The 17,365-nt window shown below is 34.1% G+C and overlaps 1 protein-coding gene across 1 annotated transcript; it reads right to left on the reverse strand.

Moving 5' to 3' along the window:
* Positions 1 to 3,908: 3,908 nt before the first annotated feature.
* Positions 3,909 to 5,447, reverse strand: LOC147381033 (scopoletin glucosyltransferase-like). Its single transcript, XM_086430925.1, has one exon. The coding sequence runs from the start codon at positions 5,445 to 5,447 to the stop codon at positions 3,909 to 3,911; it is 1,539 nt and encodes a 512-aa protein (XP_086287051.1).
* Positions 5,448 to 17,365: the final 11,918 nt, after the last annotated feature.

The raw sequence follows: 17,365 nt of genomic DNA on the forward strand, positions 1-17,365 counted from the left end.
GATGAATGAATATGATTCCCAGTTAAGTCAGATTTTGATTTAGAGTTCTAAATAATTCATTTCCGTAATTGCGTCAAATTTTATGAAGTTATCTCCCAAGTCCGACTCTGTAACAAGTCATATTGGCTTTAGTGATATCATGTGGACAAGTCCCTTGATTAGTCATCCTATCAACTTACCTTCCTAGTATGATTTCGGGATAAGTTAGATTCATTTTGTTCTCTTTATGGACAATAATCCCTAAATGAGTTGTCCTACCAAGTTAGCCTTCAAGTCTCATTTGTCGGATTTATTTTATGTTACTATGGACAAGATCCTGAATGAGTCATCCTACCAAATTAGCTTTCAACTTTCAACTATGAATCAAATATCATGAGATTCATGACATGTTAGGTCTTTTTTCTTATTAGAGTCATGATAATATGACTTGCCAGGTGGCATACTCAATCGACTACTTGACGTGACAAGTTCAAGAATCATAGATTTGTATGCCTCGGGATACATGATTGCACTTCCCAATAAAAAAATGTATCCCGAGGTAACCGTATCATGAGGTGTTCAGATCTACAGTTCCCAACTTATTCATATCAAAGAGTCGATTAAGTATGCCACTTGACGAGTCATATTATCAGGACTCTTCTTGTTATTATGGACAAAACTTTTTGAGAATGTGTCACCCTATCAAGATACCTTCAAAGTCAAAATTAGGATGCAAGGACAAGAGTCAAACACGATAGAAAGCATAAGAAAAGCACAAATAATACTACTAACTAAGAAAATGAAACCACACCAAGACACATTGAATGTTTTGGATTGTTTCATTCTTAGATCATTTTGTTTTTTCTCCCAATTGAAACATTAACCCGGAACAGTGGGATTTTAAACCATGAATAAGAGAAACCAAGCCTGTAATAATTACCTAGCAAAAAACATACCTTAAAACCTAAAGGTGGCAAAGTTAGACATGATACAAAGCTAGCCACTAGTAGAATAGTAGCAAGCAAGTAAATCTGAAAAATCCTCAATATGCTTATCTGAGCTTCCACCTTTATCCCATTCTCTTTTGCAAAATCTTTCCACTTCTTGGCATTCCTCTTGAATTCCTCACCTTTCACTTCTTCCAATATTTCTCTAATTAATGCATAATTGTATTTTTTTTTTCTCAAAGCTCCACTCTCAATACTTCCTCCACAAACATGCTTGAATTGGTCTAGAAACTGAGGCATCTCCGGCCAATGTGGGAACTCCCAATGTCACTCACTCCTTCAATTGTAGCATTCTACAGCAAGCATCCCACAACCAAATGGGACAACACCTCCAACTAAGGGCACCATGTCACCACCAATCCTTTTTCTGAAGTCTACTCCACATAGTTAATTTCTATGAAGCTTTTCTCTTCCAATGTTTTCATTATCCATAAGAAATTTCTCTTAATGTAGATCCTTGATACTCCCGAATGAAAACATATACAACTGATGTTGTTTGTTTTGTGTTTAGCCGCTTTATACAGGCATCCGATCTACCTTGAAGAGATTGAAACCATATTCTTTGTCGCCTTCCAAATGCTTGTCAATGTAGTTCGATAGCAAGGTTGGTCATATGGTATTCACTCGATATGTCTTGGACAATTCGTTTATCGTTGTTGACACCTTATTTTTGCATTCACCTAATTAATCAATTCGTTAACCCGATTGCGACGGTTCCTAATAATGGATAAATATTCCAATGTTTTTTGTTTGTTACTAGATATGTTTTAGAAATTTATATGAGGTATTTCAAGCAAATAAAAATTTAGAAACTACGTTACGCTAAGACCCAAAAACATAAAAATCATCATTTTAAGACAAAAAGAAGCTATACGAGAAAAATCATTAAAAAATGATCAAATTATCAAAATACCCCTAACATCAAAACATTTTTAGATCCTACATTACGCTTAGGAAAATCCTTTCAAACGCATAAAACAACAAAATAAAACCAAATAAACTGTTTCGTCAATTTTCACAAAATTTGACAAAATCACAAAATTCCCTTCATAGGGTCCATGATCTTTTCACACCAAAAATCCATAAATGACACAAATCGATACTCCCATTGAATTTCTTACGAAAAATGGATTCCAAAATATCCTAAAACATCGAAAAATGACATCTCAATGCAAAAGTCCTCTTCGGGGGCAAAATAGTAATTTTCCAATCCTAAAAATTTAAAATTTTGAAATTAATAATTAAAACATTAATTAACGTAAAGTAAAATATTAATAAATTGAATTAAAATTTCACAACAATTAAAACCAATTAATTAAGCCTATTGACCAAATATTAAGTAGTGACCCATTTAAGTGGGAACCCACCTGATATTTATTAAAAGACCCATCCATCTGAGGGCTCAAATAATTAAAGATATAATTAAGAATGTTCTCATAAAAATTTTAAAAAATATTATTTTATTGTACTTAAGAATGGAAACCCTAATTCCAAACTCTAATTCAAAACCCTAATTCACCTTATCTAAAAGAGACTTAGTCAAACTTAAAAACTTCCAAAAACCTCTATAAATAAGAGCCTCTACGACCCAATCTCACAGGTCAAAATAAACCCCAGGAAAAAGAGGTTAGAAACTTCCTCCAACCTTCCCAAAACCCTAAATTTGAACTCCGAACTCCCTACCTAATATCCAAACTGAAGTGTTTGCTCCAAAAACACCGAGAAACCCTCCAAAAAATATAGAAAATACTCAGATCTAGGAAAAGGATACCCTCGTCTTAGATATTAGAAGCGGATCCAATGACAAATAAAAAATAGGAAAACTTACACGAAGATGCTCTCCACAAATTCTAAGGGAACCAGTTGTCGCAATCACCTAGGTAAGTTAGGTTTTTATTTTATTTTAATTTTTCAGGTCATTTTTAGCAATGTAATAATTTTTGGAAAAAGTAGAGACCGGTGTTTGCCGGACGGGATCGGTGCCTAGCACCTTCTGATCTCGTAACGTGATAGATTAGCACTTTTTTCTGATTTTGAGTCATGTTTCGATTTCTAGACTGTAATAATTAAGTGGTGACTCCCAACCCCCAAAAAAGCAGATCTGCAACCCACGGATCAATGTCGCTTTCAACCGTTTTTATTTTTATTTTTTTTGACATTTTCAATCCAATTGCATCAAATTCAAAGCATAATAACCTTTAGGAAAGAAAAAACATATCATCTATGTTAGAAATTAAGACACACTAAGAGAAAGAAAAACTAACATCATAAATTTGTTGAAAAGATAACCGATCAGAAAATTATTATTAAAAAGATAAATCGAACACCCAAACCAGAAATAAATTGATTCCAGTCAAAGTACAAAGAATTGTAATCGTCTTATGTCATAATAACCTTAAAAAACATTCATCTCTATATTAGAAATTGAGACATGATCAAGTGAGAGAAGCAACATAAATCATAAATTAACTAAAAGTTAAAATCAATCACCCAAAGCACCAACAAAATTTACTCCAACAAGAAAAGCACAAATATGTGTAATGGCCTTTCAAAAAATCATATTGTCCATGTTAGAAATCATGACAAAAGATCAAAGAAATAATCCATGGTGTTTATCTGGTGTATGAGATTAAAGGTTGTTGGACCTAGACTTGACCAGCTAGCAAGATTTGACGAGCTCAAGAACTATGATAGCCCTCAGCATTATTTTTTGGTCCGCAATCAATCACAGTAAACAAACAGGGAAATGGCGATTAATTCTGACAATCCTAACAACTTACTTCGGAAACAATACCTTTTTTTTTTTTGAGATAGTAATTGTACACACCGACTACAAGTGATTGTCATTGTACCCATCACTAGAATTTTCCTAAAATAGAAATTTCAAAGATGTGGGTTCCATGGGGATGGATAGACTTGATCTCAATTTTCGCTCCTGCCATAAAGCCTGATCTGTTGAATGAGATGAGTCATATTGTCGTAAGAAGATCCCCCTTTTTCCACAGCTTTCTTACCAATCTCTCCCAATTCCCTCACTCTCTTTCTAATCTGCTGTATCTCTCCATCTTCACTGTCCATCAACCGATTCACTGCTTTCTCTATCTTCTCCCTCGTCACAGTCACCTTCTCTTCATCAATCTCTTGTACCATGACTAACATCTCAGTCCATGTCTTATTCTCAACATCCATCGGAACTCCAATCCTCAATACTTGAGTCACATACTTGTCATTGTATAATTGATCAGCGTAGAACGGCCAAGTGATCATTGGTACACTCGCGCATATGCTTTCAAGCATAGAGTTCCATCCTGCATGCGTCACGAACCCTCCGATTGCTGGATGTTCCAAGATCAACAACTGTGGCGCCCAAGTAGTTATAATCAGACCCTTACCACTTTCCTTCATCTTCTCCTCAAACCCATCTGGTAACCACCTCTGTTCTTGGTCTCCATTGGGTTTCCTAATAATAACCCATATGAATTGATGACCAGAGGCTTCAAGACCAAATGCGATCTCATGAAGTTGTGCCCTACCGAAGCCTGTCATACTTCCGAAAGATAAATAGATGACAGAGTTGGGTTTCTTGGAATCGAGCCAACTCAAACAGCTGTGTTCACTTTCGGTACCATTCCTGTTGGTCTTGTCGGAGGTATCGCCATTGCAGAGAGACACAGGACCTATAGTCCATACATTTTTATTCACAACCTTCTTGAAGTGATCAATGTAAGTTGACTCTAACTCGTAGAAGCTGTTCCCCACAAAACCGAAGCAACCAGGTATCGAATCACGGATCTTTTTTATACGATCCACATAGGGACTTTGACTATTCTTGAGATGTTGAGGGATTTGAGAGCTGGTCATCTTGATCTCATGAGGAAGGCCTGGTAATATAAAATCATATGCTTCTTCTTCTTCTTCTTCTACTATTGTACTATCTTCTGAGGTCGTGGATTGGAGATTACTTGTGTAGCGTTCCATGCTGTGGATTGCACTATGAAAGAAGATGCTACTGAGTTCTGGGTATAGCCTTGGGATTCCAAGCTCTGCAGCTATGCCACTTGTCCAAGGGAAGAACATATCGGTGACAATGCAGTCTGGGTGGTTATCACGGAAGAATTTCTCAATCTGAGGTTGGAGAAGCCTGAAAGCGACATTTAGTTTTTGTGAATATTCAGGGGTTTTGGTGGCACTGTAATTTTCAATTCCTTCGGGTAAGCCGACCTCTGCTGCTGGGAAGTAAAGTAAATGAAGTGAGATTGGGTAACCAGATTTGATGTCTAGATCTATGGAATTTTGGAAGAGTTTGGCATTGAAAGGGGTAGTGATGATGGTTGCTTTAACCTCATGCCTAGCGAAGATTCTGGCCATGTCTACAACAGGTATCATATGGCCTGGACTCAAAAATGGAAGGAAAAATACTTTGAGTACTTCAGTACTGACTTGTGTAACTGAAGCATCCATGGCGGTGGACTACTTGAACAAACAGAGACAGAGAGGGAGAACTAGAATAGTGTGGTGTTTTGTGATTTGTTTTGGGTTTTAAGACGTCTCAATTTATGTGCAGAGAGGAAGATCAAAGATGCTAAAGTTTTAAAAAAGAAAGAGTTTGGATTCTATACACCCAGAGAGGAGGAATGAAACTCTCTTCACATAATACAAAATGTATATTTACGTGCAATGCACGTTAGTGATATTAAAGGTTATACAATTATTATAATCAGCACGAGCTTCTCTTCCCTAATTATATATTTATCCGGCAGGCGATACTGTTGCATTTTTATTACATAACCTCCCTCCTCCCTTGGAGTTCTAACAACTCCACTGGAACCTTTATGAAATTTATTACCCATCAAGTCCCACTTTAGAATAAGGGGAAAAGATTCAAATGCCCTCAATTTTAATCTAAAGTCAAAAATTCAGATTTTTCTTCTCCAAAATCAATCATCTTCCAACTCTTCAATCTCTAAAATAATTTTAATCTATTCAACATTATTTTCATCTGTTATTTTCTATCTTGCCTAATTTTGTAACACATTCTAAATTTTTCTATCCAAAATTTCATCATTTTATATTTTCTCAAAAATAACATCTTTCCTTAGGATTTGAATATTCAAGACTTGAAGTAAATACAATTTTAAGATGATGATGAGGGTTAAATTTTTTATCCAAAGAGATTGAAGAAAATTGATTTTTAGAGAAAAACAATATGAATTTTTGACTAGAGATTAAAGATAATGACATTTAAGACTTTTTTCCTTAGTCTATTTAAAAGATTGAGGTCAAGGGATGCATATCATTATTTTCAAAATATAGGGGGTAACTCTAATATTCAACCAGACATAGGCCTTAGTATTCTGGAAAACAAAATATTACAAGTATAACTAATAGGCTTTTAATAAAATAAGAGTCCTAATATTGCAACACCAACTTTTCTTAATGCCACACCAATTCCTATGTAAACCTCCTACAAGACTGCACATTGTTAGTGTGGCGTTAGCAAAAGTTGGTGCGGCAACAGTAACTCTCTAAAATAAATATAATACCAATTTTAATTTATTAGCATTATTTTTTTATATTATAATATTACATTCACGTACAAACTCTTTCTCTCCTAAGAGTCAAGTGCACAACCGTTGAATTATTAAGATTAGAAAGACTATTAGTCTTTGAATAAAATTGGTTTAATATCAATTTTAATTTATTAGTATTATTTTTAAATATTATAATAATATAACCAACAACTCTTTCCCTCCTACTAGTAGAATGCAGTGCACATGAGTTGCACATAAATTATTATAATTACAAAAAAAAATATTCGAATAAAATAAATATGATACAAAAACAAGTTATTATTATTATTTTAAATATTATATAATGTAATTAACAATACAATAATGTTATCATGCATTCAACGTATTTGGAAACGGACTAATATAAGGGAAATGTTCAGCAACAAACATTTTGGCAAAGCATTTTTCAAAACATGGGTTAGAGGTTTTGGAATGGGCTGATTTTTGGTGAGGATGATCTCTACGGTGAGGAGATTATCATCACCAAAAATCAGCCCATTCCAAAACTTCTAACCCCATCAAAAATGGTTTACAAAAAATAGACGGTCTACGATTTTTCAACTTATAAACTGGGGCTAGAAGTTTTGGAATGGGCTGATTTTAGGTGAGGATGATCTCCTCACCGTAGAGATCATCCTCACCAAAAATCAACCCATTCCAAAACCTCTAACCTATGTTTTGAAAAATGTTTTGCCTAAATGTTTGTTGCTGAACGGGACCCCTAATATAATATATGGGTCTTGTTAACGTGTGTTAACAGACTAATATAATATATTGAAATGACTTTGTCAAAACAAATAAAAATAAAAAAATGTTCTGGTGACTCATGAGAAAACACATGTTCTCAACATTGTAAAGATGAAATTCAACCGTCAAGATTTAAATGCACCCAGATAACAAAAATCTTGACGATGTTTATTTCAAGGAAAAATCTCAACCATTGTATTTTACGTTTACACTGTTGGGATCACGTGTTTTTTCCATGAGTATTTTTCATAAGTTAACGGATCCCAAAATGGCAAAAAAAAAAAAAAAAAGCCTAAAATGGTTACCTTGTGAACACAATCTTCATTAACATTTTTAAATTTAAATATATAATAAAAAAATAAAAAATTAAAAATTAAAGAAGATTTAAGAGATTAGTTGGACACTAATTTTACCAAATGATATTTAAATCGAAAAGAATAAAAAAAATAAGTAGCTTAAGATGTAAGATATTTTACACTTTATTTTTTACAATTGTAAACAATTTTGAAAATGTATTTATAGAAATAAAAGAAAGAAATTTGGACTAACATATTTATGTTAATAAAACAATATTTTTTAAATTAATTTTACTTTGAAAATAAATTTGTAAAAATATATAGAAATGTGGACTGGGCTTTTTTACTGTTAACAGGACATATTAATTTTACCTTCCCAAAAAATATTAATTTTTGAGATTGTTGATATGGCAAAATCTTAGTTATTTTATCAACAAATTCATTAACTATTAAAGTGACAAATTCACCGGGAAAACACGCTTTGAGAACTAAAATTAATGAATAGTGTACCGAAAATGGAGATTCACTTTTTTTTTATTTTAGTTGGGATATAATAAGTAAAAGATGGGTTGCCAATAGTAGTTTTCTTTATTATGGTAAAAAGAACTTTTTTTTTTGGTTGTGTAGACATGATAAACGGACGCTCGTATGCTCTTTAACGTGGTAGTCCATTGTGTACGTTTTAGCATGTCAATTTATCATTAATTTGAAATCGATATTATTTTAAGTGTCATGATAAAATGATGCATTAAAACTAACACGATCTATACGTGATTGACAAGGCAAGTGCATAGGACTATAAGCCTATTTCTTCGGGATACACAAGGAAAAAGATTTAAGATTCTAAGTACTTGCCACGTCAACAACGTAAAGATTGTCAATTTTAGCATGTCATTCTATCATTAGTCTTAAAGTAATATTGATTATAAATTAATGATAAACTGACGCATTTAAATATATGCGGTGATGATGCGGTTAACATGACAAGTGCATAGAATCGTAGATCTCTTTCCTTGTGTATCCTAGAGAAAAAAGATCTATGATTTTGTGGACATGCCACATCCACCATGTACAGACCACCTACGTTTTATCACGTCATTTTATTAGATCTCTAGATTTTTAAATGCTCAAAATGTGATTTTAATTCTTTATAAGAATAGTGAGTACATTTGTTGGATTTCAAATATTACTAAGGACTTTCGGTAAACTAAGTAAGGAAAATGTTTAACATTCTTTATTGGTGTCATTAGTTACCAAATCGGAATACAGGTTTAAAATCGAAAAGAAAAATGGAAAAAAAACAAAAAATCAGAAGGCAACGAGAATAAAATGGTAAAGAAATGATTTTTAAGAGAACAAAAAAAAAAAAAAAAAAACATAAGACATTTTTTAGAGAAAAAAAAACATAAGACATTTAATCTAATCTTTTAATATATTTTTAAGAGAAAAAAATCAGTATTCAATATCTATTTATGATAATAAGTTTAACTATCTGTGTATCTTTTGATCAAAATAACACATTATTGATAAAATTAAAAAGAAAAATTTTAACCTCAAAGATATTATCATCAAATCCCACACTAAACAACATTTATGAACTAAATCACAAACAACCATAAGGCCATAGAAATTAATCATAAGTGTATTGAAAAAAATAAATTCTTATTACTTTTAATTTTTGTGGAAAACGTGTTTAGTTTATTTACTAATTAAGTGGGTTGTAGGGCCACCACATGTAAAACTCAGCTCAAAGCTTAAATCTTGACTTTGTCAAGCCAGATTGACCCACATGACTTTTTTTTGAAAAATCTAAGTTCAGGTCCTTTGACTGGGTTTCATTCTCCTCGGACTTTGACATGCAAATACACTCCTCCAGATAACTTTCCGATATGTATTCAATGGTATCATTATTTCTTCGAGCTTCTTATTTCTTATGTTGCATGTCCTTCTGTCACAATTTCACTAGTCTCAGTTTTTTAGTTAATTATTTTGAGTGCATTTTCTTTGTCAAATCTTCCAATACTCAAATCTTTACCCTAAATTGTTTACCTACATATTTACATATTCTTTAACCTCACATACCTTGTTAGAAAATTTTCTCGAGATATGTAGTGTTTCAAACGAGTTATCACATTTTCCCCTCTTAAAAGAAAATTTCATCCTCGAAATTTCTATTTCTATTTTCTTTAAGTTTTTAATTTATTATTGTTATTATTATCATGTATATACTTCTTTTATCCACGGTAGGACCCTTCGGTGCCATTTTGCCAGCGCCCCAATTCACCAAAAACTCCACAACTTCAGAGCCACCGTAAGTGTTGTGTGGTGTCACCGAACTGATGGTATTTAGGGTACTAAATCAAAATCTTTTCTCACTTTTTCTCTTTCTTTCCATTTTCTTTCCTCCTTTCCTTGTCTTTGTGGACCACTCTCTCATTCAAACAATTTTTACTTCCCACCATGATGTCTTTATGGTGTATTCTCCTTTTACTCTCTTCATTCTTTCCCTTAATCTTCCTGGCTAAGCACAAGAATTTGAGTAAGGTGACTCGATCTTGTCAACCTACGTGTGCTTCTTCGTCATGAGCTCCCCTTCCAGTCCCTTCCTCTCGGAAAAAAATGAGGAAAATCAAGGAGAAGATGTGGGTTTCAACGATCAAGGTCGAACATCGGCTCAAGCCCTGAAAGCTTATGTCAATCGAATGCGTGTCCTTGCTAAGTATGAGGTAGTATTGGACCGTAACTACCAACCTTCTATTATTCATACTTTTGAAGAAGACGTTATTATTCACCATGTCGGATGGGGTTCCATTCTCTAGAGTGCTGGTGAAGTTTGTGAAAGTCAAGTGCAATCGATTTATGTTTCAATTTCTAACATTAGTTTGGTACCACCATCCTTTGATGTTACCAACTACAACACTCAAGATTTTCCTATTCGTCATTGTTAGATTATGTTAGATTATATTATTTTTATTTATTTTGCTTATTTCCTATTATTAGTAGATATCCTATTGTTGGCAGGTTTCATATTTTCTATGTTTCTTATATATAGTTCAGTTTTTATGTAACATAACAATTAAGTGATTATTGGATAAGAAACCCTAGCATCTCTTTGGTTTTCACATGGTATCAAAGCAACCATCTTATGGATTTTTTTCGTATTGTTGAAGAACGATTATTCTTAGCCACAGCTTTCACAGATCGAATTGTGTTGAAGAAACCCTAAATTTTTCTGAAGAAATTTTTTGTTGAAGAATATTTTTTTTGGTGCGTTCGTACAATCGTTTTCACTACCCTTCGCTCACTTCCACACGTCTTGATTGGATTCTGGTTTGATTTCGCATCTCAGTTTGATTTCGTTATTGTTTGGTGATTATTTGTTAGTTTTCTTTATTTTTTTCTCATTATAGCTGACCGTAAAGATGATTCTTTCCAGTCGATTAGTGTGCAATTAGATGGGAAAAATTATTTGTATTGGAGTTATGTTATGAAGAATTTTTTGCAGGGCAAATCTATATGGGGTTATGTTACGGGTACAAGAATTCAACCTACAGAAAAGGTTACTGATTATATAGAATCGTTGGATGTTTGGGAGGCTGATAATTTGAAGATCATCACTTGGATCAATAATTCTGTTACGCACTCTATAGGTGCTCAGTTGGCAAAGTATGAGACTGCCAAAGAGGTTTTGGGATCATCTGGCAAGATTATACACGCAATCTAACTTTGCAAGACAGTATCAATTGGAGACAGGTATTCGTGCTCTTCAACAGAAGGATATGAGTGTTTAGGATTTTTATTCTGCCATGTCAGAATTATGGGACCAGTTAGCACTTACAAAATCTGTTGAATTGCGAGTATTCTTACCTTACATAGCTCGTAGAGACGAGCAACAACTGGTACAATTTCTGATGGCCCTCCGTGATAATTTTGAGGGATTACGTGAGATAATTTTGCACGTAACCCACTCCCTTCTGTTGATTCGGTGGTCAATGAACTTTTAGCTGAGGAGATACGTCTTAAGTCTCAAGCAGACAAAGGGACTGTCCCAATGTCTACTCCATCTATTTTTGCAGTACCTCAAAGACCCCCGAATCAAAATAGGTCGAATTCGAAGGTTTCTCATTATGAATGTGCTTTCTGTAAGAAAAAAATGCCACTGGAAGACTTAGTGCCCATTACTGTTGAATAAAGTCAAATCATCGTAACCCCAACAGCAACAACAACAACAACAACGACTTCAACAGCTACCACTACCATCTCAAATTCATCCATGGCAATTTGGTAATCAATCACCCCAGTGTAATAATGCAGTGGCTGCACCATCATTAGATCCGTATATGCTTAAGCAGTTTCAACAATTTCTTGCCTCACAACCACATGCCATGTCTACTTCTTCTCATTTAGGTTTGTCGTCTTCGAGTACTTCAGGTATATCTTCCTCCTTGTGGATCTTAGACTCTAGCGCCTCTCATCATATGTCACATAGTCTGTCATCATTTGTTTATTTATCTTACCATCACTCGTCCAGATATTGCACATGTTCATGTAGTTAGTCAGTTTGTTACTGCGCCTACTACAGTTCATTGGGCTGCTGTTCTTCGTATTCTAAGGTATCTTCGGGGCACTCAATTTCAGAGTCTTTTATTTCCATCTACTTCACCTTTAGAGCTACGTGTGTACTCTGATGCTGATTGGGCTGGTGATCCTACGGATCGCAAGTCTACCACTGATTTTTGTATTTTTCTTGATGATTCTCTTATTTCTTGGAAAAGTAAGAAGCAATATGTTGTTTCTAGATTTTCCACAGAAGTAGAATATTGTGCCATGGCTTCTACTACTTGTGAGATAGTTTGGTTACATTAGTTGCTTGCAGATATGGGTATTTTTCTTCATCACCCTACTCCCTTATATTGCAATAATAAGAGTGCTATTCAGATTGCTCGTAATTCGGTATTTCATGAGTGGACCAAACATATTGAGATTGATTGTCATGTCGCTCGACATCATTTTTAACTCGGCACCATCACATTGCCTTTCATTCCTTCTTCCGTGCAAATTGCTGACATATTTACCAAGGCGCACTCCACTTCGTGTTTTTGTTTCTTGTTTGGCAAACTCTTCATGCTTCTAGCAGTAGCATTGTGAGCTTGAGGGGGGATGTTAGATTATGTTAGATTATATTATTTTTATTTATTTTGCTTATTTCCTATTATTAGTAGATATCCTATTATTGGTAGGTTTCTTATTTTCTATGTTTCTTATATATAGTTCAGTTTTTATGTAACATAACAATTAAGTGATTATTAGAATAAGAAACCCTAGCGTTCTTTGGTTTTCACAATCATGTCACTGCACATGTACTTGTTGACTGTATGGAATGAATTTCTTTGTGGAGATGGTACAGTAATCTGGTATCTTGGCAATGCTTTGCCTGCCACTAGGATTCTCCTGCACTTCCGAGTATTGCACCGTGTTCTTATGAAAAATGTTTACCCAAGACAGGGTAACACTACCCAACTCACACCCCAGATGATGGACATTGTGTATCGGATCTCACAAGGTGATGATCTCTATCTTCCTACACTTGCTATGGAACATATCATCTCAATTGTGATTGGAGGCGCAAAGAAATGGGGACTTGGCTTTGGTTATATCGGGAGTGGATTGGCTATATGCTTCGGGATTCCAACAGGTACCAGACCTACTGTGATGGGGGAGACCTGGGGCTCTAATAATATCAAGAAGATGGGTTTAGTAGTTCTTGGTGTTCCTGCAGTTATGCTAGTCCGTGATCCACCTATGGCTCCTTTTGCTCTAGAACTGGCACCACAAGACATCACTCCAGCTCCGGCATTTGATTTGGAGTTGAGACTCACTGCATCAGAGCAGCGGTAGAAGCAACTTCACCAGGACTTTCAAATCCATGCAGCTAGCATTGAGTAGAAATTGTAGAAGATACAATGTTATCTTGGCAATTTAGTTCATACTGCGAGCTATCGAGGTGATGACATTGCTCGCACTTCCAGCAGCATCGAGTCCAGGGGTTCTCAGTATCATTATTGGAATCATCATCAACACTATTTTTACATCAATTGGGAGTCTTGCACATCTCCTTCACATCATTATCAAGTCCCTCTCTTTTTGTCATGTTGGTAGTACTAGTATTTCTTGCCAACTTATACTTTTGAGAAAGATATTCATGTATCTCAATTTGACTTCAAAAGAGCCCCTATAGGAAACCACGGCTTCTAAGATGAAGAAAGGATTCGACATGTCGTTCTTCTGTACGTATAAATGAAGCAAGTTTAGGAAAAGAAATGTATCCAAAAAGAGGAAAATATTAGTAGCACTACCCTCAGAGGAAAGTATCCAATGGATTGGCTTAACGTTTCCTTGATCCAAGTTCTTGAACGAACACTCCCTCGACAGGATAGCTTTCTTGCTGGGGCTGGATGGTTTCAAGAGCGGCTTCTAGTTTGTTGGAATTGATAAGAATTGAGATAAACTGAATACCTGGATATATGATCTCCAGTGAGAGCATTCTATTAATGGTTAAATAATTCAGTTAACATAACCGCATAGCCATCGTAACTACAACACCATTATAATTTGGTGTATTTCGAATCACTTTAATAATCTACTACATAACTACTTCTCTAATACCCTCCTGCAATCGCATGTTCCTTTGAAGAAGGAACTTGCAATTGATTACATAAGATCAATGCCTTCTTGTTGGTGATCACCATCGATTTGTTGACGAATCTGATTGCCAATTTCGTACCCTCGATTGAGATGAAGAGGTATTCTTGATTATTGTTTGAGAGACTAGATGAATGATATCGCCCAAGTGTGTATAAGTCGATAAGCATTTTGCTCAATTAAAATGGGCCGAGACCCATGATCAGTTTAGGCAAGACTGAAACCCGATGGATATTAATCCGAAGATATTTTAAAATAGATTGGTCTCTAATGGAGCATAAATGGACTATATGGGCCTTTAAAAGAGAATGAGCCTCCATGGGCCAACTTGAGCTTGATTATAGATGATTTAGAGGCTCAATTTGGGAGATTCATCAAGTTGGTCTCAACCAATTAGGGTTGAGACAAATAAGACCTATTTTGGGTCTTGATATGGAAATTGGGCTCATTCAGAGCCACTGGGCTGTGGGCTAAGTTTTACCCAAAATCAAAAGTGGTGGAATTTATTTAATTTTTTGGCACAAGAGGATGAATGGGGTAAATGAAAGTGTTTAGGCCATAATTAATAGGCTGAACACCGACAACTAGGCAAATCAAATATTTATAGCCCAAGGTTTTAAGTGGAAATGGGTTTGTTTGCACCGTAGACAAGCGCAAACAAAAACGTTTACGTTTGTTTGTGGGATGTGGGGTGCTTGGATGCTAAAATTATGGTGGGCCCCACCATAAAGCAACATACAACTTAATTAAACTTGCAACAAAACCTCCGTAAAGTGTCGTGGAGAAAATACCTCTACAAAAATTTACGTTATGTTAAGTTTTCTCTTCTCTCTCTCTCTCTTCTCTTTCTCTGGCTTTCACCAACTTCTTAAATATTACCTAATATTAATATAATTATTATTTAAACAAAAAATCGTGGGATAGAATCCTACTTGGAGTTAGTTTCTATTTATATTTTAAAATTACAAAATAAAAAAATGATTTTTTAAATATTGACTTTTTTTTTAAATATAAGAATAACAAGGGATAGAATCCTACCTTGTTAATTTATATTTATTTTTTAAATTAAAATAAAATAATTATGGGATAATAGTCTTATTTATTTTTTATAAATTAAAAAAATTATTTTTCATTAGATGTAGGGTATTAAAATGAATTTGGGGCAAGTTACATTTAAGCACTATCAATGCTAATATTGACATGTTTGGGGCAATGGGGTTTCTTTCCAAAATGGAAAATTAGCAAGTGGAAGTTGGTATCATGTAGTAGATGTTTTAGGATAAATTGTAATTGATTAAAGAGATTTTGGATTTCTATTATAACCTTGGTTTAAAGAGTATAACATTGTATGACTTATATGAAAATGCTTTGTTTATAATTTTTCAATTTATTTTGAAGTGGTACGTAACTATTTATCATTTTTATTCAACTTTAAACAAGATTTTAAAAAGAAAAATAAAAAATAAATCAGTTTTTTTAATTTTTTAATTTTTTAATTTTTTAATTTTTATGCTTATATGATAATCAAGCAAATGTAAAATTTTGCATTAAACACAATCAAGCACTCCAATTACAAAATTATGTAAAATTCAATAAACACAAAATTTTGTGTTTGTTGCAGTTTATGTTGCAAACAAGCAAGGCCATTATTTGGGGGTGGTTTTGTAATTGGACCTACTAGTGAATTTGTTTTGGGCCTATAGTAACAATTTACTTATCTTATAACCGTCCTATACCATAACTCTTGTTGGAGAGATTTTAGATAGGAAAAAAAAAATGAGATCATGCAACATGAATGTGTGAAATTGGGAGATTTGTAGAGATATAGGAGTTGTGATTTTTATTGAAAAAACAAAAAACCTAAAATAATAGCAAAGAAGAAAATAAAAGATAACTAGGTCCGGAACATAGAGAAAAATGGTATTTTTATTGAAAAAAAATACTAATAAAAAACATACTAATAAAAAACATAATAACATAAAAAATGATTAAGGTTCAGTGATGGTTGTAACACCATCGTCGAAGAACGACGCACCAAGATCGATGTGCTCTATGCAGCTTGAGTTCTGATATTATGTAGAAATACTGAATTTATTGATATTTTTTGGATGAATCTTACAAAAGCCTTGGCCTAATAGGGTATTTATAGACATTACATCAACAAAGATATATGAAAACTACCTAATATAAAAATTCTCGAATATCCCAATTGATATATTCTAAATATCAATATATATTCTAGAATATCCTTCATCGCAATCTTCCATTTGTGATGAGATACACTAGCAATGATACAATGTATTTTATGCATTTTAATATAGTGCATTTTATTCTCTAACACTTATAAGCTCTTGGGCCTCTTCACTCATTACCAATTGGTATAAATTTTGAGGTCCAACTCAAAATCAATTGGCAATGAGTGGAGAGACACAAGAGCTTATAAGGAAAGAGACAAGGAAATGAGTGGCTGACCCCCACACGTGTGGACTAGATTGGTCCAAAAGACGTGGAGATATGAACTAGGTGACGTGAAGGAGAGAAAGGCCCACTTTGATACCATGATAAATTTTGGGGTCCAACTCAACCAATTGGCAATGAGTGGAAAGGCATAGGAGCTTGTAAGGAAAGAGACAAGGCAATGAGTGTCCAATTTGAAATCATTTGATCAAACTCCAAGATCCTTTCTCTTCTCCGGCAAGTAATATCGCTACTGTTTGTCGGGCTCAAAGCCTTTAATTAGTTTTTTAAGTCATAATTTTTTTTTTATGTTCGATCATCTTTCTGTCATTTCGTCAAACGGCTACTGTGCAAGATAGACATAGACATTTTTGATAATACTCAAGATAATCTTCCCACCATTAGATCAAGCATGACCATGTCGGCTATCCTGATCCTTGTCACTCATGCGCCTCATCAATTTTTTTAATATGTTTTTTTAAAAAGAAATACAGAGGATGTCAAATTTGATTTCACTATCTTTTGGCATCTCTCTTCCTCCTGTCAATTGTCAATTCTTCCAATGCCACGATAACTGGTCATCACTTATCAATGATTATTATCAACC

This window comes from Akebia trifoliata, unplaced genomic scaffold (assembly GCF_017979445.1).
Source record: "Akebia trifoliata isolate Shusen 1 unplaced genomic scaffold, ASM1797944v1 Contig00811, whole genome shotgun sequence".
In the NCBI taxonomy this organism is placed as follows: domain Eukaryota; kingdom Viridiplantae; phylum Streptophyta; class Magnoliopsida; order Ranunculales; family Lardizabalaceae; genus Akebia; species Akebia trifoliata.

Bases quoted from the DNA above. Each gene is read 5' to 3' on its own strand.
- LOC147381033 (XM_086430925.1), bottom strand. From the start codon at position 5,447: ATGGATGCTTCAGTTACACAAGTCAGTACTGAAGTACTCAAAGTATTT.